Source organism: Capra hircus, chromosome 14 (genome assembly GCF_001704415.2).
Source record: "Capra hircus breed San Clemente chromosome 14, ASM170441v1, whole genome shotgun sequence".
Classification (NCBI taxonomy): Eukaryota; Metazoa; Chordata; class Mammalia; order Artiodactyla; family Bovidae; genus Capra; species Capra hircus.
Genome location: NC_030821.1, coordinates 63,949,598 through 63,976,477, shown reverse-complemented (window position 1 = coordinate 63,976,477; position 26,880 = coordinate 63,949,598). Strand labels below are relative to the sequence as shown.

The following is a 26,880-nucleotide window of genomic DNA, read 5'->3' as shown; positions in this document are numbered from 1 at the left end:
GAAGGCAATGGCAACCCACTCCAGTATTCTTGCCTGCAGAATCCCATGGACAGGGGATCCTGGTGGGCTACAGTCCATAGGGTTGCAAAGAGTTGGATGTGACTGAGTGATTAACAGGGTATCAGAGTGTTATGGGGATAATTTTATTTACTTTCAACATGAGCTTCTAAGGTAAGGTTTTAGTAATCTCCCTATTTTACATAAAGAAAGAAACTGAGACCTTAGAGAGATAAGCAATTTGCCCAAGACCACACAGGTAGTAGTTGCGTGGGTGCCAAAAACACATAGTTCAAGTCCAAGGGGCCTCAGGTCTATACGTGATATTTCCTCACTTGTGGCAGAAATCACTAGGTTAATACACCAATGAAAACTTACTGATTATACGAACCTTATCATGTTCAAGACTATCATAATGTCATTAAATAAAGAAATTCTTTGGTATTCACAATTTGATTGCATTTTGCAAAAGAGTTTTTGCTCTTTTGTTTCCCAAGTACAGTTAAGACCCAAAACTGAATTTTAAAGAGCTATGTGTAAAAAGCCCAAGAAACTCGTAAAGCAGAAGTTCCCAAGCTTCAAAGTACATAAGAATTACCCAAGGAAGCTTTCAAAATAGATTCTCAGGGTGTGCGTGCTCAGTCACTTAGTCATGTCCAAATCTTTGTGACCCCTTGGACTGTAGGAGCCTGGCAGGCTCCTCTATCCATGGGAATTTTCCAGGCAAGAATACTGGAGTGATTTGCCATTTCCTACTTCAGGCAACCTTCCCAACCCAGGGATGGAACCCATGTCTCTTGTGTCCCCTACATTGGCAGGTGAGTTCCTTACCACTGTGCCACCTGGGGAGCCCTGATTCTCAAGACTCACCACTATAAACTCTGGTGAACTGGGTCTGGAGTTTGGACACAGACATGTCTGTATTTTTAAAAGCAGCCAGGTTATCGCAATGGAGGCTGACCTCAGTTCATACTTTGAGAAGTCTAAGTTACTTGTCACCTCTGATTCTTGGAACCACCTGGCTTTTCAAAATAAACAATGAGGCAACTTCCCTAATTGCTTCATTAGAAGCCTGGCAAATTCAGTCTGAACAAAATAACAGGTGCTGTCTACAAGAGACAAGTCAAAATACGTTCTAGTTTCTTAGCTTAAGCATAGTTAAATAGATGGCACCCCTCCATACTAAGTTCTCAGATCCACATGGATCTGGGTTGAACTTTGAACTATTAAAATACTGGAAAGCAGTCCTATGGGAGAGATCATTCCTACAAGCCAGGAGAATGTAACTCCTTTGACTAGCATGACAGTGGCCTGCTTTCATCTTCAAGTTATATTTAAGCCTAAGGTAGGGAGGATGTGACTAAGGCAATGCAAGATGTCCCATTTCTTAATGGCATTTTGTAGGACAGAGAGTGCAGTGCCAGGCTGCAGTTACCTTTGGAATGATAATTCTGCTAATTGGGATTTGGAGCTTATACGTCGCTTGGACAAAGGTAGGAAGTCTCACTTTACTGAACTGTTTCAGCATTTTTCTCCTAATAATTTCAGGCATTTGAGTTAGAAGGCAGTCTTCTTACCTCGAAAGCTTGAATTAGAATTTGGGCTTTTGTTATTGTTGCTGTTGTTCTCTTAAAAGTATAGAATCAGATTTCAATTCCCAAGGAAAGGCAAATGATGTATTCTTTAAAACTCTTCTATTTCCAGTTTCCTATTACCCTTGGATGACTTTCTCTCAAATGCCTGATTTCCGTAATTTGAGATTTTACCTTCCCTAAATTGATGCATGAAAAAAAATTACTGTGAATCACTAGAGAAAGTAAAAGGCGTGTTTAGTTTTTTACCCCTTTGTCCTTTTAAAAAACTTTTAAATATATGATATAGTTGCTAAAGAATTAAAGGTTTAGGGTATGTATTATAGTATTTACAAAGACCCAACAACACTCCTGTTGGACAAGGACATTTTAAATTTGCTCTTGAACAGATCTGGGGGAAGACAATCGGTGAACCCCTTGAAATTGTATGGACATTTTTGAGCATATATTCACTTTTCTGAGAATGGAGTTATTTTTTTCCCCCTTAATTATATATAAAAAGAAATTTCCTCTACCTAGAAGACTTTTAACTACCCCCTTTAATAAGAAATACATTAGTTTCCAGAAATTAAGTATATCTTTAAGATTTTTTTTAAAGCTGGAAATCTTATTAAGCTTTTCAGGAAAAAGTTGAAATGCCACCCAATATTCAAAGAAGATAAGTTAAACAATGTAGCTATATTTTCACAATTACAACTATTAGCAATTGCTTGTGAGCACTTCCATTTCAAAATCTCCTTAGTCATTACAATTAAGACTATTAAAATATCAAAGGACAGTTAGATTTAGACTTCCCCTCAACTAGCTCTTTCTGCTTTTATTGTTTTGTCATGTAAAATATAAACCCTTACTGATGGAGCTGTTGGTATTTAAATTGAGAATAAACAGTTCTGTCCTTTTCTGTAATCTGGGTCAGAAAATGCAAGTAATAAAAATGTCATTTAGGTTACATGAAACAACTCTGTCCCCCTCTAATCTGAATCCCATATGAGCCAGGGGATAATTCTTAAAATTTAAATAGTCCAATAACATGAAAGCAAAGCTCTCATCTATTTGCTGCTTTAAGATAAAGTTTTAAAATATAAGGTTTCCTCTTTTTTTTCTTTTTCAATAATTCATTCAGATGGTTGTATTTGGGTATTGTGACGCCAATCAAATCATAGTCATTCGTCTCAGATACTTTTGAATAATCTTTTAGACTAAGTCACATAATAGTTTAAAGCTAGTTTCCTTATCCATGGAAAGGGATATTGAAAGAAGATTATAAAGAGAGTATCTGATGAGGAAAGGGAGTTTTGTTTCTTTTCTTTCTTTTCGGTAATCTTTAATGCACAGCTTTAATAATACTCAAAATTTAATTTAAAATTATCAACAATTGAAAAATGATTATTCTGCCTGATACAGTGAGATCTCCAAAAACTACGATGAGATTTAAAGCATCCTCTTCTATATATTAGTGAATTAATCTGTTCATTCTGATTTCCTGGGTGTCTGATAGATGCTTCAATATCTCCCTGTACCCACAAGTGAAAAACCTGGTCTTACCTTCAAAATTTCATCTGAATTAATCCTGGAGCCTCAAGAGTTCAGCCTTGGAATTAACATTAAAAATATGCAGTCCAATTTCAATGAACTACTGGAAACCTCTTCACATTATCTAAACTGGGAACTATTAATAGAAACGAAATTCCTGATGGGCTTCCCAGGTGGCTCAGATGGTAAAGTTCTATCCCTGGATTGGAAAGATCCCCTGGAGAAGGGAATGGCTACCCACTCCAGTATTTTTGCCTGGAGAACTCCATGGACAGAGGAGCTTATTGGGCTATAGTCCATGGGGTCATAGGACAGACTGAGTGACTAACACTTTCACTAAATTCCTGAACAATCTTCTTCTATCTTTGCACAATACAGAATCTTACAAAATACTACCTTTTATGAGGCTGAGACATATTGTTTTAATTCCCTTTGGCTCATAGAGAGTATGCTAAGTCTCACATGTATATGCCAGCATTGTGAAAGCTTTCCATGTCTGTTAGGTTCTCTGAATCCTTCCTGTTCTCTGAAATATCATTCTGGGCATTGCTGTTTCCTATAGGCATGCTTCATATGACAGAATCACTATTAATATTTCTCTTCCTGTTGCAGGAAAGAGGACCCTTTCCAGGGCCTGAAAGTGGGCTCTTGTCTAACACTCAGAAATGAATTGTCCAAGGAGACACATGTGCTGACAAACAAGAGATTTTATTGGAAATGGCGCCTGGGTGGTGAGCAGTAGAGTGAGGAAACCCAGGAGAACTGCTCTCCCAGTCTTGGGTTTTATGGTGATAGGACTAGTTTCTAGCCAATCATTCTGACTCAGAGTCCTTCCTGGTGGTGTCAAGATGGATGCCAGTGAGGATTCTGGGAGGCGGTCGGACATGTGGTGTCTCCTTTTGATCTTTTCCCAACTCTTCCCGTTGGTGGTGGTTTATCAGTTCCGTGTTCCTTACCAAGACCTCCTGTCATAAAACAACGTACACAAATGGTTTCCATGGTGCCTGGCCAGGGTGGGCCGGTTCCAGTCAATGTGCTTCCCCTAATATTCCCACTGGTAGATCTCTTCTCAATGTGAAAATTTATTTATATTCTTAAAGTGAAACACACAGATTTATATACTGCTATATTTGCTATGCTTAATGTAAGCTGGCATTTTCCAAAGTGTAATCTGAAGATGCTTGGGTACCCCAAGACCCTTTCAGAGGACCAGCAAGATCAACACTATTTTTAAAATAAGACTAAGAAATTATCTGCATCTTTCACTACATTGACACTTACACTGATGGTGCAAAAATAATGGTGAATAAAGCTGCTTATACCTTAGCATGAATCAAGGCAGCGGCATTAAACTGCACTCTCAGTCCTACCAGTTTTTGCATTCTTTTCCCCCATACAGGAAAAAAAGAAAAAAAAAATTTTTAAGAAAGTTCTTGAGGGACTTTCCTGGTGGTCTAGTGGTTGGTACTTCACATTTCCATACAGGGCATGCTCCCTGGTTGGGGAGCTAAGATCTCTCATGCCTTATAGCCAAAAACCCAAAACATAAAACAGAAGCAAAATTGCAGCAAATTCAATAAAGACTTTAAAAATGGTCCACATCAAAAAAAAAAAAAACTTTAAGAAAGTTCTTGATAAAACAGTGAAAAAAATTATTCATTTTATTAAATGTCAATCTTTGAGTGTATGTCTGTTTAACATTATTGGTGAAGAAACACCAAGCTACCATGTTTGTCTGGTGAAAAAGCTGTGATTGAGCTGTGAGCAGAGGGGGTCACGTTTATCCTGGCATACCATTTTCACGTGAAAGAATAATTCGCAGGCAAACTATTATTCAGACTTGGGTGTTTTGGAAGATATTTTATTTTTTTGAAAATAAATATCTGTGATGATAATGATTGACATTATTTGATGCTAGCGAAAATGTATGAGCTTTCAAAAGAATATTAGAATTTCAGTAAACTTTATTTGCCACCATGACCATGACAGCTTCCCAATAGTGGAAGACTTTTTGGAGAAGGTTGGTGGTGATCCAATGGTTATGATTTTTAAAATATGGAATAATGAAATATACCAACAGTTGGGAAATTTATATAATTTAGTGAGCTGATATTTTAGAAATGACTGATACATGATATCACAAATTCATTAACGGTTGTAAAAGATGCATTTACAGTGTAAGATAAACCAGCAGATTTTAATTTGACAGGGTACACAAAGTTCATTCCTGTTGTTTCAGATTCAACACTGCCATTTACCTTTATTTAAAACTTTTTTTTTTTTTTTGGTCCCTCTAGGTCTTTGCTGAGGCTCAGGCTTTCTAGTTGCAGCCTGGGGGCTTCTTTTGTTATGGAGCAAGAGCTCTAAGGCTTGAAGTCTAAACAGTTGCCACTTGCAGGCTCTCAAGTTGAGACATAATTGCCTTGAGGCATGTGGGATCCAGTGTGTCCCCTGCATTGGAAAGTGGTCGGGCTTCCCTGCTGGCTCAGTGGGTAAAGAATCTGCCTGCAATACAGAAGACCTGGGTTTGATCCCTGGGTTCAGAAGATCCCCTGGAGAAGGGAATGGCTACCCACTCCATATTCTTGCCTGGGAAATCCCATGGACAGAGGAGCCTGATGGGCTACAGTCCATAGGGTCGAAAAGAGTCAGACGTGACTGAGTGACGGGTACAATTTCTTAACTACAGGACCGCCAGCGCAGTCCTTGCAATTTACCTTAAAAAAATTACTCTTTGAAGTTTTGACTTAGCATCAAAGAACAACAACAACAAAAAAGCTACACACACAAAAAAAGCTTCTGAAAAAAGCTATTAAAATACCCCATTTCCCAATTACACGTCTGTTTGAAGCCAGAGTTTTAAAATGTCAATCGTTAATTCAAGTAACAACTGAATGATGAAAATCCTTTTTTTTCCCATTAAACCGGATAGTGGAGAACTGAAAAGATGGACTACAACATCACATTTCACAAAAATATGTTCTTAAGTTGACTAGTCATTGTGTGCAGTACTTTAAATGAATTAATATTTTTAAAACTCTTTCAGTCAGCTTTTCTTTTTTAAAATTTATTTTATTCAAGTATAGTTGATCTACAATGTTGTGTCAGGTTTTATTCCTAACACGCTAAATATTGATGCCTATAACCCACATAGACACGTTTGTTGGAGGCCTCAATAATTTTAAGAGTATACAGAGATCCTTTACCCCAAAATGTTTGAGGCTCTCTTATGCAGAGAATTATGAAGGTAGTCAATCCTTTTTCTAGGGAATTCCCTGGTGGTCCCCTGGTTAGGACTCTGTGCTTTCACTGCCAAGGGCGTGGGTCCAATCCCTGGTCGAGGAACTAAGATCCTGCAAGCACCTCATGGTCAGTCAGGTCAGTCGCTCAGTCGTGTCCAGCTCTTTGTGACCCCATTTACTGCAGCACACCAGGCTTCCCTGTGGATCACCAACTCCCAGAGCTTACTCAAATTTCATCCTCTGTTGTCCCCTGCTCTTCCGGCCTTCAATCTTTCCCAGCAGCAGGGTCTTTTCCAATGAGTCAGTTCTTCACATCAAGTGGCCAAAGTACTGGAGTTTCAGCTTCAGCATCAGTTCTTCCAGTGGATATACAGGAGTGATTTCCTTTAGGTTTCACTGGCTAGATCTCCTTGCAGTCCAAGGGACTCTCAAGAGCCTTCTCCAACACCACAGTTCAAAAGCAGCAATTCTTCGGCGTTCAGCTTTCTTCACAGTCCAACTCTCACATCTATACATGACTACTGGAAAAATCAGAGCCTTGACTAGACAGACTTTTGTTGGCAAAGTAATGTCTCTGCTTTTTAATATGCTGTCTAGGTTGGTCATAGCTTTTCTTCCAAGCAACAAGTGTCTTTTAATTTCATGGCTGCAGTCACCATCTGCAGTGATTTTGGAGCCCAAGAATATAAAGTCTCTCATTGTTTCCATTGTTTCCCCATCTATTTACCATGAAGTGATGGGACTGGATGCCATGATCTTAGTTTTCTGAATGTCGAGTTTTAAGCCAACTTTTTCACTCTCCTCTTTCACTTTCATCAAGAGGCTCTTTAGTTCTTCTTTGCTTTCTGCCATAAGGGTGGTATCGTCTGCATCTGAGGTTATTGATATTTCTCCCAGCAATCTTGATTCCAGCTTGTGCTTCATCCAGCCTGGCATTTCACATGATGTATTCTGCATATTAGTTAAATAAGCAGGGTGACAATATACAGCCTTGACCTACTCCTCTCCTGATTCGGAACCAGTTCTGTTGTTTCATGTCCAGTTCTAACTGTTGCTTCTTGACCTGCACACAGATTTCTCTCCATGGTAGAATTTCACCTCACTTCATGGAAGAGTTTAAAACAAACAAACAAACCCTTGTTATGGAAACTTTGTCTCTCAGACATATAAACACTTACTTTGTGTTGTGAGAGGGAGGAGATCAGTAACAACTCACCGACTCCAGTAAATCTGCTTCTGAAGTTTTTTGCTACATTATCTTGCATAGTTGAAAATGTAATAGATATAGGTTGTATGAAGTTGGCCTTAGAATATCAAAACCTGAAAACATCTGTCATTTTCTGGTCCAAACAGCTTATGTTTAAAACAGAAAGCTAAACTTTAAATTAACAATCAAATGTTATTCAGTTGGCCAGGATGAGATGGATGGATGGATGGCTTCACCCACTCAGTGGACATAGGCTTGAGCAAACACCGGGAAATACTGAAGGACAGGGAAGCCTGGCGTACTGCAGTCTTTGGGGTGGCAAACAGTTGGACACATCTGAGTGACTTAACAACAACAACAGCTTGTTTGTGAACTGGACTTCATGTCTTTTAATTTGTTGCTTATGAATCAGTATTAGTTGACTAGTAGCTGTAATTCAGGCCTAGGACTCAGAAAGGAATTTCAGTTAAATGTGAAGGTTTGAGGTATATCTAGGGGCACCCAGAGGAATTTAATCTATGAGTCAGTGATGGGACAGAAGAAAGCTGAAGTAGGTCCAATAAGTGAGCATAGGATAAAACTTTAGTTAATGCTTATCAAGAATAGAAATGCTTATAAAGAATAGAAAGAAAGAAGAAGGGTACTAAAGTTTTTTTTTTTTTTTAATATCCAGATTGGTTATATTAAGAATCATTGGGTTACATTCGGAAGCTCTATCTAAAGGAGAGGTAACACATTAATCTTCTAACATTGGATTGGCCAAAAAGTTCAGGTTTTTCCCTAACATCGTGCAGAAAAATCTGAACAAACCTTTTGGCCAAGCCAATATAACTTAATACATTCTATCTTCATAACTCTGTAATGTAGGTATTTTCTCCACTGATCAGCTAGGTAATAAAGGTCTAAAAAGGTGAAATATGATTCCAGGATTATACAAATGGATCCTATATCATGCAATCTTGCATCAAAAGTGGGATTTGTGAGGTCTTTCTTATTCTGAATTCCCTAAGAAAATCTGTCAGTTAACAATATTCTGCCTTCAAGGAGCTTTCTCCTCTGACTTTAAATTGTGCTATCCTTTTCCCTCTCTTTTTTGGGGGAGTGTTGTCAGGCTCGGGGGAGACTGATAGAAATGCATGGATGTATAATTAGCTTTTATATTCATCTAGTGTTAGGAGACATTTTACTTTTGCTTTATGAATCATGAATTACAAGTAGAAGGGGACAAATAACAAATGTATTTTTGTTTAAGAAACTCAATTTTACTAAATGCTCTCATTACTCGAACTCTGAGCACAGAAAAAACTAAATGCTACCAAGGAATAATCAACAACACTGTGTTACATATAATATTCATGGAAATTTAGAGCTGAGGTTGTGTTCGTGTGTGGGGTTCCACAGCTAGATACGTGACATCCCACAATTTCCACCCTACCCCTAAGTCCGTTTAATTCACCTTATGTGTAAGAATACTTAGGTTAGATAATATATTTTCAATTATAACTCAGCATTTAAAAACAACCATACAACTACAAATCACTAATTCTTATTCAGTGAGATGAAACTGGGCTCTGAAATTTAAGCCAGTTTCTCAAGAGTTGACCACCTAAGACAGAAGGCTGCAAAGTTTGCAGGAGAAAATTAGAAAGTGGGTTTCCCCGGCGCGTTGTAGAGTCATCAGGCCAAGGTAATACTTGCCAGAGGTGTGACCGCTGTGTGTGGGGAGTGGGGGTGAAAGGATAGGCGGAAATGCGTAGTACTTTGCAAGTCGGCCCCTGGGGACTGGGTTGGCTGACACCAGGTACGGCAGTAAAATTCTTGACCTCTATTCACAGCATTCTCCACCGCCCCCCCCCCCCCCGCCACCACATCCTGCGGGACGTGTTGAAAAAGCATCGCTCCCAGGTTACTGACTTTTCCGATTTGACTTGTTCGTTATTATACAAGATACGTGATAAGGAGCAAGAACCTAGCTTTCAAGGCCTAGTCGGGTTCGAAGTAAGTCCACATCTCAGATGAACGTTGGAAGAAAAAAGAAATCTCTTTTATCCTATAATAACCGGCGAAATCTCCCCAAACCGAAATAGTTAATTTGTAAGCTCACTTTCATTTTTTCCTAAACAGTGCCACCTACTGTCCATTTGAAGTCATCGGGAGGCTTTTGACGAGGACCAAAGAGAAATAAAGAAAGGGGTAAAAGGAAAGGACAAAATTAACCCCCCGCCTTGGGCCCTTGGAAGAAAGATGCGAATAGGCCATCACGAAGCAAAAATAAGTATTTTGACTTGTTATCTTCTTAAAAGTCTCTCAAGAAGCAAAAGCCACTTACGCAGCTTCCTTACACACGGCCTTTTTTTCTTTTTTCTTTCTTTTTTTATTTTTTAAAGCGCGCTGTTCTGGAGTTCTCTAGAGGACGATTTTTATTTTGTTATATTTTATTTATAATGCTCGCTGCTGGCGTATTTTAATGTTAGGGGATCAGGTTAAGGAAAAAACAATTATTTTTCTACTCTTTCGACTACCCAAGGCGAAACTTCTATGTAAAGGAGAGTTTTGACACTTGACATCAGCTCAGAAACTTTTGAGTTGGAGGGAAGAAAGGGTTAACCAGTGGGAGACCAGTCACCGATTTTTTAAAGAGTTTCAGTCGGCTTTCGGAGGCTCCAGGTGTACACACACACACACACTCCATCTCTCCCTTCCCAGGGCCGTTACTTAGCCTAAGGGCACCATTTGGTCTTAAAGCAAATTACTTAAACAGAACTGGCAGTGCATCGCGAAGTGGGAATCCCTGTAAGTCACAAGAGTCAGGGATGTCTACGCAGCCTGGCCTCCCTGCTCCTCCGCTGGAGGAAAGGAGGGACTCAGGTGGTGGGTCGCCTGTGTGCACAGCATTGCTCTGCACACGTTTGCAATCAAGTTAATTGAATTCATTGGCGTTTAGAACCGGCCTCTAGCTCAGAGAGAGCTTTGAATGGCCAATTTCTCTCTCCCTCTCCCCCTCCCCGCCTCCCGCCCGCCCGCCCGCGCTCCCAGTTCCCTCCCCTCCGGTTTCCCAGTCCGCACCTCCCTTCTCCACTCCCCTCACCCCTATTCCCTCCTCCGCCCTATTAAAACACCCACCAGCTCACTTGTTAAGACCCCCTTAAGTTGGAGGAGGCAGAAAGGCAACAACCGCGAGGAAGGAGAAGTCAAGACGTCTGGAAAGAATTACCCAGTCCTGGCTTCCAGCAGCCCATTGAACCAGGGACTTGAACCAGCCCCAGCCAAAGACATTCTCCTGATTCTACGCTTCCTGGGTTCTGCTGACTTTTCACCAGGCTTTTTTTTTTTTTTTCTTTAATACAAAAAGCGAGCAGAGACTTTCCGATATTAGGGGGAAGGAACTAGAGCATAAAATAAAATAAAGTTAATTTATTTTCAAAGCACAGATAACATTTTCTTTTAAGAGTTAGAAGATTGAAGTACAACGGAAATATTTAAAAATACTAGTGATTTTATTTTAAGTAGGGGATACCTAAACATTTGAGACTCCCCTATCCTTTTTAAATGTTGTTTTTAAATTTTTTATTTTTCTTGGCCGGTCGTCTCAAATTCATCTGATCTCCTATTACCTCAATTTTGGAAACTGCCCGCCACCGACCCTTCAGGACCACACAGACAGGCTGAGGACAACTTTATGACCAAGAGCTGAACAAGGTACGTTACACTGGCGCGATTCGGTGAACGGTGAGGGTCCTCTCGAATAGGCCAGGGAGGGGGGTCATTACCCCACGTTAAGAGTTAAACGCAATTTTAAGTCCGTGTTCGACAGAAAAGTTTGAGGTCTGAACATTTCCAACAGGCTGCAAATCAGCGGTATTTCGGATCCCTGGCAAGCTTAGTAACCTATCCCGGGGCTTGTCCCATCTCTGCGGCGCTCGCCAGAAATCTGCTGCCTTTATGGGAACACAGGTTACCTCTTTGCCTGGGAAAGGCTTCACTTCCCGGGATGTACTTTTCCATTCCACATCTTCCGGAGCTGCCGAGGGGCTCCCGAGCTAGGAAACAAGCATCTCCACTGTGTAAGGAAAATACATTCCCCACTGCTGCCCCCTTCCCCCTTCCATTCTCATCACCTCTCCCTTTTTTCCCACACTCTGTGTGGGGAGAAAAGCCCTGAACAGCCTAGCGCGTTTTCCTCCTAAGTGGGAAGGAAGCCTGTTTCTTGGAATGCAAAGGGTTAAAGCGATCGCGGGTCGCAGTTCTGGCCCCAGGGAGGGAGGGTCTTCGCCACCTCCGCGCGGCTACCGGCCTCGCTCGGCCACTCCCCCTTTTTTCCCCTACCCCCCCCTCCCACCTCTTTGCACTCTCTACACCCCGTTTAAGTGTCAGAGTGGGTCTATCTGGGCTCAGCCCTGCTCCGGAAGCCTCACTACGGCCAGGGGTCCCCGACCCAGGCAGTGGCACTGGGAGACCCGAGCGGGAGGAGAGCGCGCATCCCTACAGTCGGCCGCCGAGTCCCCGGGGGCAGGGCGTGCATGGGGACCGTGTGGCGCGCAGGCAGCTGCATCGTCCCAGGAGCCAATTCCGACGTGGCATCGGGCACGCTGGCGCCTCTCTCCGCAGCTGCAGCGGGGGGCACAGTCGGGTGGGGGCTTTGGGGTGCCGTGCCCAGCGCCCAGCCCCGGGCTGGGGCTTGGGGGTCCACTGGGAGCCGGGGGTGAAGATGGGAGGCGAGCCAGAGGCTAGGTTGGGATGGATAATCAACACCTTGGGCGGAATTCGTCAAGCTGGTTCCCGCCCAGCGTGAGCGAGGGCTACAAAATGGGTCCCTGTGAACAGGAGGGCGGGTCTGAAAGGAGGGTCTGTGTGAGGGCGAGGACTGGGAGGCGAGAGGCTGTTCTTCTGGCCCAGGATACGCAGCCGAGGGGAAATGGCTCTGAAGGGATAATTAAGTCTGGAAAGAGGGGCTGGGAGCTGAGAGGCGGTGCCTGGAGAGGAGGGTTTACAAGACCCGGGTCCTATTACACAGGCTTAGGTGCCAGCTTCCCGCGGCCACTCCCTCCATCCCCCAAACGGGCCGCGCGAAGTACTTGGAAGTCACCAACCCCGCGCGCCTCCGGCCCCAGCGAGCTGCTGCAGCCCTGCTCCCAGGAGGTGGGTGTAGGAGCTCTGCCGGCTCCTCCCAGCCTCCTCACCCTTGGGGACCACTGCTGCCTGGTGTCTCCCGAACAGCTGCCCAGAAAGGCTGCACTTCTACAACCCACGTGGCTGGCCTGGGATTGCCTTTGACGTCACACCCAGGGGGGAGGTGTGACGCAATAGAGCGGGAAGCTCTGATTGGCTACCGAGGGCTTTCCCAACTGGCGGCCTGAGTATATATAGACTTTCAACTCTGCCTGAGAGCAAAGCCAACCAAGCAAGTTGGTTGTTGAGCTTTGCTGGGAAAGGGAGGCGACAGATAAGAACAACTTCAATGGCCCTTGTAGATTTCAAAGTTCTTTCCGGCAGATTTCTCTTTTCAGTTGAAGACATATGATAATGTACCTTTGAAAGTTTAAGAAGGATTATGATTTTTTAAAGGTCATTTTAACAAAATATTTTGAGGGTCAGCACACATTCAAGCATGCCAATGATGAAAGGCTAAAAGTTAAAATGTATATTTGTGTAGAATTGGGTAGAATAAATAGTTATGCCCATCAAACTGTTTGTAGATACAATTGAAAATGTTATAGAATGGGTTTGAAAAGAACTCCTAAATTCTAAACTTTTTCCTTTCATTCCAATATGCACAAGTTGAATCATTCATTAAACTGGTTTTCAGTGCATTTTTCCAAAGGCTAAATTAAATAAGATTGTTCTGACAACCGAAATACTGTTTTTAAAATGCTTACTATATTCCAGCGGAGGTTTTCCAAATATTTTGGCTATTCTTTTAAATTTTCAATAGTTTGACTCTTTAAAAGTATGAATTTTAGTATATATATTATGTTGTGAATGGAGCAATATTGGGACTAATGATTCAAAATTCTAAGATATTTCTGGATTATAGCACTATAATGAAGATATAATTTATCCTCTTTTCTTTTTAGCTATATAATAGCTGAGCTGGGTGAATAGAAAAACTTCTTGTAGAAGTGTGTCAAATGTACGTTACGGAGTTACTTGTACTGTACCTAGAACTGGATCCTTTGTTTTCAGAGAAAGCTATGGCAACTGTAAGAAGAATTCAAGGTCTTAAATCAGTGACTAGCACCAAATCTGAATGCCACTCTCCTCCAAACAAAGATGGTGTTTAGTCACCTACCTTCTTGGAAAACAAGAATTGTGCAACGAATGGGTAACAGACTTACTAGAAAGTAAGTCATATCGAAACTAATCATTGTTGTTAAGTCTGTGGAATAGTCCCAAAATATTGAATTTCAACTTTCTTTTTTCACACATGGATTCCTTACCAACTGAGATTGTTTTAAGAAATATTTCTTGAATTGTTAAATTCATACCTTCCACTGATTCATTTATTTTCTATGAGGAAAGGACTTATTTATGGATCACTGGGAGAGACCGTTTAGCAAAGTTTTATTACACAGTTGTATTTTTAATCTAAGAACAAGTAGCATATTATTAACTTCTTGGCTTTTATATAATGTGGGAGCTATAAGTTAATGTAATTGGAGAATAGAGCATAAGCCCCACAGTCCTTTTACAAGGTTCTGTTTTTACCCATGCTCATCCAGGCTGTGCTCCACTAACAGGCTGTAAGGACAGAACCTGTGGCAGCTTGTATGACACTGAATGGGGGGACAGCTCCCTGCAGAAAAATCAGTTTCATCACCCCCAACTTGGTTTTAATCCTTTCCTCTGTAGCAGTAGTCTGCATAGACAGTATTATCCCACTGCATATATCTTAAATTCAATAATATTTTGAATGTTATCTATGTGGAGTTCATAATATACTGCTGTGTTCACAACCTAGAAAAATGTCATTGAGTCAAAGTAAATATAACTTCACACTCTTAAATTTTTCTTCAATTTAAATGTAAAATATTTAAGTATGAATGTCTCTTAGAAGCATACAACTGTACTGCAATTTATTTTTAAAATGAACAAGATGTAGTACACATCTAAATGGAATGCTTCATAGGAAAAGCATAGTCAAAGAAGTTTTTAAATAACCACAGTGTAAGGTAAAATGCAGTCTGGCCCATAAAAAAGTAAAATAATAGCTACTATTTATCACCTGTTTAATATGTATCAGGCATCGAGGTAGATATTTGATATGAATTGTATCTAGTGCCCTGCCATGCCCCCCAACAAGAAAACTTTATGGAAAAAAAACTTTGCCTCAGAAAAGTAAAGTAACCCACTCAAAATCACAGGGTTACTAAAGAGAGTGAGTGGAATTTAATCCAAGATTTCTTGAATGGAACACCCTTGAGCTGGACTATACTACAGTTGGACTAGTAAAGTTTTATGAGGGTTCAAACTGAGGAGAAATCACATCTGATCGAGAGAGATCAGGAAAGATTTCACGTAAGGATTTGACACTGGTATATGTGGCCACATAGGAGTGAGGATTTCATGTCAGGTCTTTGTGTAATTTCCCCCCTTTGCCACAGTGAATTTTAGGATGAAGCTTGCTGCTGCTGCTGCTGCTGCTCAGTCACTTCAGTCGTGTCCCACTCTGTGCGACCCCATAGACGGCAGACGACCAGGCTCCCCTGTCCCTGGGATTCTCCAGGCAAGAACACTGGAGTGGGTTGCCATTTCCTTCTCCAATGCATGAAAGTGAAAAGTGAAAGTGAAGTCGCTCAGTTGTGTCTGACTCTTAGTGACCCCATAGACTGTAGCCCACCAGGCTCCTCCATCCATGGGGTTTTCCAGACAAGAGTACTGGAGTGGGGTGCCATTGCCTATTCGGGAACAAATAGACAATTGGGAGAATGGGCATCTTAGGAAGCCATTGATCAACTTGGTACAAAAGAAGAGAAATCTGAAACCTAAAGTTCTGGATCCAGAGACAGCTCAGATGACAAGGTCTTTGAAAGGTGTTTTGCTAAACCCCTGCAGAATTAGCTCCAGGGTCTCTGCTAGAAGAAGTGCAGTGGTACTGGTAAAGACAAAGGTCAACTTCAAAACCAGAGAGGAAGAGCAGGTCAGAAGGGGAGAAGGAAGGGGTGGGTCAGGTGCTCTAATGTGAAGACTCCTGGGAGGCGTCATCTCGGTACTTCTCTTAGGGTTTCTAGCTGAGGACAGTAGCAGAGGCAATGCACCTGAGGGATGTGTATCTGTCCAAATGAGGTCGTGAAAGTTTTCTTAGACTTTAACCTAATGATTACCAAACTTTGTTGCAATTAGTGTTACTTAAGGAGATTTAGAAACTCCTGACACCCTTGTAGCACCCCATGCCAATTAACTCAGAATGTTGCGGGAGCCACACTTCTGTAATTTTTACAGATTCCCTGGGAATTGGATATACATCAATATTTGGGAACCACTGCTTTTTAGCCTTTTGTTGACCATCCTTTCTAATCCACCATTTGCAGGCAAACGGCCAAAAGCAGAATATGTCTTGTTACAAAGAAATACATTTCCAGATGTCTTGCTAGTGTCACCTACCTGAGTTAGTATTTCTAACTCTAGTCATTCTACATATGACTTGATCTATTTCTTCCTCCTCCCACACATTAAAGAGTAAGGAAAACCTATGTTCTAAAATCTTTTCTGCTATTAGATGTGACCTTGAGTCATGCATTCACTAACCATATTAAAAAATATATCTCCTCTTGTCCTTTGTGCTTCTGTGTGTTTGTTTAAATATCAGCTGTAAGTGAAGGGACATTGACCTGGTCTGTCTTTATTATATTTTGAACTATAATGATGCATCCTTTGTGTCAGTCCCTGAGGTCAGTCTATTTCCCTCAGTAAAGCTGGTTCTAAATGTGCCTTATAACCCTTTGTATTGAGATCCTAAGCAAAACTCAGTACCTTGTAGAAATAGAAAGTGCAAGTCACTTTACAACTTGAATTATGTTCCTATGTGTTAAGATACTAATGCCATTAATATTCCATTGACTCTATAATAAATATACATATTCCTTACCAGTAATCCTGCCAAAAGTTATCATTCCCATCTTGCAGATGAGGAAATGAGGCTCAGAAAGTAGAGACCAAAAGGAATTTACACTTAATATTCATCCTTGTTCAGGTGACTATGTTGAGGAGACTACCTACAGTACAACCTATATCCATCCTTCTAGACACTCAGCTGTGGGCAGCTGTGGGTTAAAGTCATTAAAATGAATAAAGTTATCTATCCCACTAAACATTTTTAAGTTCAGAGGTATCAATTGTCCAAGGACACATGGCTCATTCATAGAACCCTCAAGTGGTTTGTTGAATAGCTAATATGAGGCAGAGGGAGCTTGGACTTGAATCCATTTCTTCCCGTCCTGCTATCCTTTCCACTATGTCAAAATTATCCCTTGTTAACTAACAAACAACAACTTAAAAGAGACGGAGAGTCAGGTTGAGTAGGTGATTACTAGTAGGGTAGTAACCCACAGAGAGCTAACAACACTGAGCTCTAACTTGATAGTTTCCTTTCAGGTATTGAAATGAGATCCATCTTTTAATCTCATAATTAGGTGAAGTCACTATGATTAGCTCCATTTTAAAGATGAAGAAGTGTTTCCCAGCTGGTGTTGGTGGTAAAGAACTCACCTGCCAATTACAGGAGATGTAAGACGTGGATTTGATCCCTGTGTTGGGAAGATGCCCTGGACAAGCTAATGGCAACCCACTCCAATTTCCACTGGAAATTCCTATGCACAGAGGAACCTGGCAGGTTATAGTCCATAGGCTGCAAAGCGTGAGACACAACTGAAGCGACTTAGTATAGATGAAGAAAGTGAAGATGGCAAGTATTATGTAACTTGTTCAAGGCTACCCAACCTTTAAAAGAAACCACTGAAAGACAGTTGCGAGTCTATTCCAACTCGGTGTGATTCCAGAGGCCAATGTATATGGGTGTGCACACACACACACACATATGCTCATTCACGATCATTAGCATCAAGACACAAAGCAGTGTGTAGATTAATGGACAATAAATATTGTAAGACTACTTACAATAGAGGTTAAGTGGAAAACTACTTAGAGTTCAAATGGAAAAAAGATGACCTCATTATCCCTTATACCCCAAACTTGACCCCCAAATTCATCAGCTTGCTCAGACTGCAATTTACAACTTCAGGATCATTTGCCTTTTCGAACTTTTTTATCCAGAGGTCTTCTAGAGCTGGTTGGATACTCCCCACCCTTGCCTCCCAACCTTTAAATAGCTGGGCAAGAAATTACAGAACTGGTTTTAAAAGAGCGAAAAATCTTCTGGATGAAGGATACCCTGAGGGCTCAGCATATTCACTGCCTCTGCAGCAAAGACAGAGTAAGGCCCTGTGCTCTGTCAGGCTATACTGACTACTTGAAACTAAATGAATATTCACTTATTTAAAATGTATTTATTGAGTGCATACCCTGTTTTGTGGGCTTCTAAGAGCTTCCCTGGTAGTTCAGACAGTAAAGAATCAGCCTGTAATTCAGGAGACCTGCGTTCAATCCCTGGGTTAGAAAGATCCCCTGGAGAAGGGAATGGCAACCCACTCCAGTATTCTTGCCTGGAGAATTCTATGGACAGAGGAGCCTGGCAGGCTACAGTTCATAGGGTCGCAAAGACACAATTGAGCAACTAACACTCAACACAGGTGGTACAGTGGTTAAAGACTCTGCTTACCAATGCGGGAGCCCCGAGACTTGGGTTCCATCCCTGGGTCGGGAAGATCCCCTGGACAAGGAAATGGCAACCCACTGCAGTATTCTTGCTTGGGAAATCCCATGAACAGGGGAGCTTGGTGGGCTACAGCCCATGGGATTTCAAAGAATCAGCCATGACTTAGAAACTAAACCACAACCACCCTGTTGTATAGCACAGGCATATACAGTTGATTGAGATAAACAAGTCCCTATAGTCAGGAGTGTTCTTAGTGTAACAGAAAATTAAGCAGAGTCGGGAGCAGGGGTTAGGTGAGATGAATTGAGATTGGGATTTACATATGTGCACTATTGATACTATATATAAAATAGATAACTAATGAGAGCCTACAGTATAGCACAGCGAATTTCACTCAGTGCTCTGTGGTGACCTAAACAGGAAGGAAATCCCCCAAAGACGGGATATATGGATATGCGTAGCTGACTCACTTTGCTGTACAGTAGAAGCCAATACAGCATTGTAAAACAACAATACTCCAATAAACACTAATTAAAAAAATAGAAAATCATGCAGGGTAAAAGGAGATGGTGACAGGCAGTGACGAGATGTCAGGGAGGAGGAGCTACTTTATTTTCATTTATTTTTAATATTTCCTTTTATATTTTCCTTTTTAAATTTTGTTGCTGGAGTAGAGTTGATTTACTGCAGGAGTTACTTTAGAAGGAGCAGTAAGCTAGGACCTCTCAGAAGAGGTGTCACTTGGCCTAATTAATGTCCACAGCCTTTCCCTGACTTGACTCATTAGAGTTCACTTTAGCTTCTCCCTGATCCAAAATGGAAGCCCCCATAATGAAAGCTGTGGGAACTTAGTTCTCACCACTGCACTAGGGCAATGAGAGCAGTTGTTATTCTCTCTCATCCACCGTTTGCTCTCTGGTTAATAGAGGAAAGTCAAAGGGAAGGAATGGTGCCCAGTGCAGCCCAGTGACCTACGGAGTCCCACTTGGGGTCTATGAGCAAACGGCAAGGTTTATATCTGCTCTACAGATGGGACCTATGGCCCTGTCTCCCCTTGAGTTTCTAAGTAGCACTAAGTACACACTGTGGCTATAGATGGACTTTCCTGGTGGCTCAGTGGTAAAGAATCTACCTGCAACGCAGGAGCCGCAGGAGACTCAGATTCTATCCCTGGGATGGGAAGATCCCTTGGAGGAGGAAATGGCAATCTACCCTAGTATTCTTGCCTGGAGATTCCCATGGACAGAGGAGCCTGGTGGGCTACAGTCCATGAGGTTGCAAATAGTCAGATATGACTAAAGTGACTTAGCATGCACCCATAGCTGTATACACTTGTGTGTCGCAATCAACTGTGTATTCCTGTATCCAAAAAACAGGTTTAGCACAAAGTAGGTATTCAATAAATACATTTTAAACAAGTGAAAAATCCATTTAGACTCAAGTAATCAGTGCAGACTGGCAGAGCGTAGGGCCTTCTTCTGTCTTTGCCTTTGTTAGAGTAAAACAGGAGTTTGACTGTTAGCATTAAGAACAGCACTGCTGTTGCCTAAATGGAACCACCAGCCAATTCCCTTTGGCACCACATCTTTCCAGGTTCCTTTGGTTGTAGCCATGTAGGAAAATATATGAGCCTAGAAATCTCTGGGAATTGGCTGTTGTATCTGTTCCTGAGTGCATATCAATACTCATTTTTCTATTACAGCTGGAAAACGGTTTTCAAGTTCTTTTTAAATCTTTCCTTAACACAACACGCATATTAACCAGAAACAAAAGAACACCACCTAATTTTTCATGAAAGTTCAAATCTATTCAGCCAATATTCACTGAAATTATGCCACTGTGTGAATTGGGCAAGTTTTGTGATTTGGGGCAAGTTACTTAAACATTCAGTCTTGGCTGCCTCATCATATGTATGTGTGATTTGTAACATGAGATTAACAGTATTTTATATTTACTGTTAAAATTAAGTAGGATTGTTCGCTATTCAAGAAAACAAAACTTGACTCTATGCCTGGAGCTTAGAAATGATGAATTAAAAATCATTGATGTTACAATGATGCTAATGATATTTATGAATAAAGTTATGTCTATCATTCAAATATTTTCTGAATACCAACTGTAAGTCCAACAATATTTTGTGTCCTTGGGGGACATTAGTGAAGATAATTATTTATGTATATAAATATGTATTATTTGTGTATATATATATATATATATGTGACTCAGATGGTAAAGAATCCATCTGCAATGTAGGAGACCTGGGTTTGATCCTTGGGTCAGGAAGATCGCCTGGAGATAGAAATGCAACCCACTCCAGTATTCTTGTCTGGAGAATTCTATGGATAGAGAAACCTGGTGGGCTACAGTCCAGGGGGTCACAAAAGAGTCAGACACGACTGAGTGACAGATAACTAACACATACAGATACACATTGTATATATATATGCACACACATATAATCTGTTGACTTGGAGTGTACATTATGGTGCACCAAACTGTTTTTTAACATTTGGTTTGGCCCAGAATTCTGTGCAGCAACTTAAAAATCAATAAAGTCTAATAATGGGCAAAACCAAGTTTTATATTTTCAATAACTTGGGGAGGCAGGTTTCTAAGTAAATGATCGAGGATGAAACTAACCGTATTTTCCAGTTTAGCAATAAACTATGTGCCTGACAAGGAGGGTTTGCTTATGAAACGGAGTGTTTGAATTGGGGATTGTCTCAGAAAGTCTCACACATATGGTGCCCATATCTCTGAAATTATAAAGAAACACATCCTGTGTGTCAGTTCCTGAGATCAATCTATTCCCTCAGTGCAGCTGGCTCTAAGTATGCCTTTTAACCCTTTGGGCTGCACCGAGATGCTGCTTGTGTCAAACTAGGCAGCAACCCAGACTTCCCAGAAATAGATTCTACTGCTGCAGTTTACTAGCAACTTTTCCCAGGCTGCAGAAGGACATTCTGTGGACTCCTATGATGTAAGAGGGTGTTCCCACTACAGCAGCTGCCAGCAGATGCTATGTGAACACGCTCTGTGTCTACATGTGCTGATAAAAGCAAGGAAAATGTGAATAATGGAAAAGAATGGCAGGCAGTTCTTTTGCTGGCTGTCGTGATTTGAAACACAAGCAGAACACACTTCTGAGCTTCTCCCAGGCAGAGTGTTTTCGTCCCCTTGAAATTTTTCACTCTCGTGAGAATGACTCATGTCTTGGAAAAGCCAAGTTCCTGGTCTGGCGCTCCCAGCACCTTCGCCATTGGTTAATGTACACTTTGGGGAGTTTTCCGCATCCGGCCAGTGGTTTCAATTAACAAGGGATGCTGTGCTCTGAAAACTCAGCATTTCACCATTGTCCAGCAGCTTGCACTTTCCATCTGTGCCATGATTACCTTTACCAGGCCCACATGTTACATATTATGGTGTCCTATATAAGTGCCAAAAGTGGAATGCACGTTTGGTTTTTTATTTCTAGCTTCCATGTTAGTGGATATTTTAAATTGTAACACTTTGATTTTGTTCCTGATTGTTGTCCTGTGAAGGGTCCTTGACAAGTATCATCTCCAGTTTAGCAAAGGAAAATAATGTCTACAAGCTCAAAGCCTGGTCTCCAGTCTGCTGTGCATTGCTTGAATTGTAATGAACTAGAGACACTAAAGCCAATATTCGTAACAGGCACACAAACACAAACTCAGAAATTATTTCTTGTTAACGTGAATCCAAGGCAGTTATTCCTGATTGATGGCATCAGTGACTGATTTCCTTCCATGTGGCAGTTCAAGGACCAAGCTCCTTCTATCCTTGGGTTTGCACTCTCCAAGGACCTGTTAATATGTACATCAAGATTGTGGAGGGAAAAAGAGATATTGCAGCACGCCCACTCTATCCCTTAAAAGCCCTGCTGGAAATGGCACATTTCAGAATTCCAAAGACTGGAATGCCATGGCCACATTAAGCAGTCTGCTCAGGAGTGGAAATACAGTTGGTGAGCAGTCACAGTAAGTTACCCTAAAGCATAATGCACTCAGGACCACCTCAGTGATGACCACAGGGCCTAGAATGTAAATGGTATCACTTAGAGTTGAGTGATGTGATGGCCACACAACTAGTAACAACCAAGATGTTAACAGATTTTGTGTCAACACTCAATTTTAAGTCTTAATGTGGAATAGGAAAATATAAATAATATATCCAGGAAGAGATTTTTTCAGAGGTAATTACTTAACCCAAGGTACTTTTGAAATAAATTTACTTAACTTTTTCAAAAACCAGCTGAACTAAAGGGAAAGGTTAAATATTAATTATATGCAAATATGACAAAACCCCTGAAGTTCGTGTAAATGATTGAAGGTCACACAAATTCTATCGCTCATTAGAGTTCATTATTGGAAGGGGAGGAAAAAAGAAAGACTTCAGGGGGAAACCTATGATATTGTGATTAATTCTGATAAATATAGACTTGGTCTTTGGCCTGAGGCTCTTAAGATGCTTGGCACTTCTTCCTACAGATTTAGAGATGTCTTTTGTTAGGTTCATGCGATGACTTTTGGAATAACTTCCATTTTTCTTGCCCAGATAAGTGGGGAGGGGAAACAAGCTAGAGATGGAGTTTAATTGCCAGTGGTCAATGATATAAGTAATCATTCTATGTAATGAATTCTCCATAAAACCCCAAAGAAGAGGGTTTAGCTAGCTTGTGGGTTAACAGACATGTGGCAATTTGGGGAGAGTGATGCATGGAACTTTCCCCATACCTTGCCCTGTGCATCTCTTCCATCTGCCTATTTCTAAATTATATCTTTTTATATTAAATCAGTAATCTGATGTATAAACATGTTTCCTGATTCTGTGAGTCCTTCTAGCAAATCAATTGAACTCAAGAGAAGAGCTCATAATCCTATGAGTTTTAACCAGTTTGTCATAATTGCAGGTGACAACTTGGGCTTGCAACTGACATCTGAATGTGGGTCTGTGAGGGGCCAGTCTCATAGGATGGAACCTGTGGAATCTGATACTGCAGGCATATGATGCCAACATTGATTTATTTGTTGGACACCCGGCAGGTGTCCAGAGAATTGTTTGTGGCATGTATAGGAATAGGATCCAGGAAACAAGACCAAGCACCTCGTCTGTGGTCATAATCGGAGATGCTTTGAGGAATACAAAATGTATGATCCTCTTATACTCACATTCAAAATATTTCAGGATATTCGTAAACAGGGGAGGAGTACAAAACTGGATATTATTAAGAACTGAAATGTGTTTTTAAAGTCTACGTTGTTAAAGTTCTTCAGACAACAGAAAATTTACCTGTTGAATTAAGCATGATGCTATTTCTTCTTTAATAACTTATTTCTGCAAACATTTATTGTGTCCTTGCTGTGTTTCGGTAAAGTTCCTGATTACCAGGTTCTAACTGGCTGGTGTGGATGATGGATGAAGGAGACAGTCATATAAACAAAGGACTGAAATTTGGAATTTCAGAAGCTTTGATAAATGTCTGTGTAGGATATCTATGCATAAGGAAGTTTTAATGGCAACAGAGACTTGGGAGATAATCCAGTCTAAATGCCTATATTTTACAGATTTAAATTTTTAAACATTTTATTCTTTATATTTATTTATTTGGCTATAGTTGTGGAGTGTGGGATCTTTGATCTTAGTTGCAGCATTTAGTACCCCCACCAGGGATCAAACTTTGCCCCCTTGCATTGGGAGTGCAGAGTCTCAGCCAGTGGACCAGCAGGGAAATCCCTAACAGATTTTTCAAGACTGAAGCCGAGAGAGGAAAAATGACTGGCTCAAAGTCACGCAAACTGATGGAAGAGCTAGAACGGTAGAATCCATGTATTTTTATGTTCAACCTCAGCTAGCTGCATGGGAAAGATGTGAGCTGAGGGATTTGCATCAGAGCTGAGATAAAGTGATACATAAGAAATTGAGCAAGGCCTATGAATTTTGAACTTTCACTGGTCAGTATTATGAGTGAAGGAATATGATGGTGCAAGAGTGCCTTGCTCACTAAAAATATTAGGTGTTATGCTTAGCTATGACTACACACACAGAGTACATCCTTAGGTAAATGATCTAATGTACTAAAAATGATGCATCCATATATTTGTTTCATACATTATAGTTTTCAATGGTACAATGCACTACCATCTCATATGATGTTTGAAAGAATCCTCTGAGGTATGCCAAAAGGACATTCTTTTTTTTTTTTCTTCAACACTTATTTTTCCAGATCATTTATTTGGCTGTATCGAGTTTTAATTGTGGCATGTGGGATCAGTTCCCCAACCAGGGATCGAACCTGGGTGCCTTGCATTGGGAATGCAGAGCCTCCTTAGCCACTGGACCACGAGGGAAGTCCCCAAAAGGACATTCTTATCTCTTTTGCCAATGAGATGCCAAACTGAGATGCAGAAAATCACTGAACTAGTTAAGTGAGAAACTCAGGGTCAGAGCACTTGGAACCAGTGTGCTCCCTGTGGTACCCTGTATGTAAAGAAGTGTGGGACAAGAGTGGTTAACCAAGTGTATCATGTGGTTATTTTTACAGATGCATTGTGAGAGATTTCTATGTATCCTGAGAATAATTGGAACCACACTTTTTGGAGTCTCTCTCCTCCTTGGAATCACAGCTGCTTATATCGTTGGCTACCAATTTATCCAAACAGATAATTACTATTTCTCTTTTGGACTGTATGGTGCCTTTTTAGCATCACACCTCATCATCCAAAGCCTGTTTGCCTTTTTGGAGCACCGGAAAATGAAAAAATCTCTAGAAACCCCCATTAAGTTGAACAAAACTGTTGCTCTTTGCATTGCTGCATATCAAGAAGATCCAGACTATTTGCGGAAATGTTTGCAATCTGTGAAAAGGCTAACCTACCCCGGAATTAAAGTTGTCATGGTCATAGATGGAAACTCGGAAGATGACCTTTACATGATGGACATCTTCAGTGAAGTCATGGGCAGGGACAAGTCAGCCACTTATATCTGGAAGAACAACTACCATGTGAAGGGTCCTGGAGAGACGGATGAGTCACACAAAGAAAGCTCACAGCATGTCACCCAGTTGGTCTTGTCCAACAAGAGTATTTGCATCATGCAAAAATGGGGTGGAAAAAGAGAAGTCATGTACACGGCCTTCAGAGCACTGGGGCGAAGTGTGGATTATGTACAGGTAGGTCTCCACATCTGCCAGGACAAACATACATTTAAATAAAGCATCTTTTGTATCTCTCCAGTCATGCTATAGCCCATCTTTGTCCCTTCTGGACACAGTACTTCTTTCAGTTCATCTGAAAACAGCATGACTGTTGAAAGACCATTCTGAAAGAGAGAAAAAAAAATATTGTAAAAAGGTTAAAACTATCTATGAAAACGCTTACTTCATGCAATGTGATTCGTTGCAAGTAAAGATTATTTTGAACAGGAGACCCTCCCCTCCCTTCCCCTCCCTTACCTTCTCTTCCGCCTTGGTTCTGCCAAATCAATTCCAACATCATTTTCCACACTCTTAAACTCTCCAGCGATGTAAGAAAATAGTGTGTGCCCCAGCAGAAGGAGCTGGAGAAAATCTGCAGGACCAAAAGAAGGCTATAAAATATTTTTCACAGAGGCTAGGCAAAGTCGGGGCAATACTTTCCAAATTTTAATTGGAAAGTATAGAAATTCAAAAGTAAGACACCAAGAAAAAGAAAAGAAAGGGGGAAATGGAAAACAAAAACAAGACCAAAAAAAAAAAAACCAACCCAACCTTCTCAGAACAAAATCTAAGTCATGTTTATTTCACTCCCCAAACAGCATTACCTCACTCCTTGCAACTTGACCTTTGAAAGTGTTTGTGATGGTGTTTGCTTGCATGAAAATTAGACAGGCTGTGTCTCTTTATTAATTTCCTGACTGCTAACTCTAGGGTTTTTTCTCTTCTAGTTCTCACCGAAGCTTGCTTCTTTAGAACGTTAGCAGGGCTCCTGTGAGTTTTCTAATTGTAATTTTCTGCAGATATTTAAGTTAGACTTTGGTCACAATGATACTGAGAAGGGAGAAATTCTCTGACTTCAGATATATATTTGACACTCTTCCTCTTCTCTTAAACATGAAACCCTTGCTTTTGGAAGATCCATTTTAGGGCTATTTATCAACACAGAGTAATGCCCACTGGGTCTCTGAGTAATGGGTCGGGAATGAGCACTGGACTCAGTTCAGTCAACTGAGATTCTAGTCCCATTTATTAGTAGCTGGTTGACCTTGAGCAGGACCACCTCCCAAATCTCGGTTACCTGGTTAGAAGATAGCAATCTCTCAAAGGATTTCAGATAATTATTTCAAATTATGAATCCAAAGGGGCTTAGCCAAAGTTGCTGATAATGGCATTGTTCATACTATTAAAGCATTTGCTGTTAATCATATAAAAAAGAATACTCTATTAACAGCAAATGCTTTGATAATATTATGTAGTCCTTATGCAGATTGTAGTAATTTCAATTGCTAATTAACATGTCAGTTGTTAATTTCACTAATAGTTGA

General features: G+C 40.9%; 1 protein-coding gene across 1 annotated transcript in view; it reads left to right on the top strand.

The window, feature by feature from the left end:
• The window catches only part of HAS2 (hyaluronan synthase 2), a 40,250-nt gene continuing 14,496 nt past the window's right edge, over positions 1,127-26,880 (top strand). The window contains exons 1-3 of the mRNA XM_005688873.3: positions 1,127-1,490; positions 9,696-11,270; positions 24,905-25,531. Coding sequence (XP_005688930.1) covers positions 24,905-25,531 — 627 coding nt within the window. The 5' untranslated portion in view covers positions 1,127-1,490; positions 9,696-11,270. The remainder of the gene's footprint in view (positions 1,491-9,695; positions 11,271-24,904; positions 25,532-26,880) is intronic.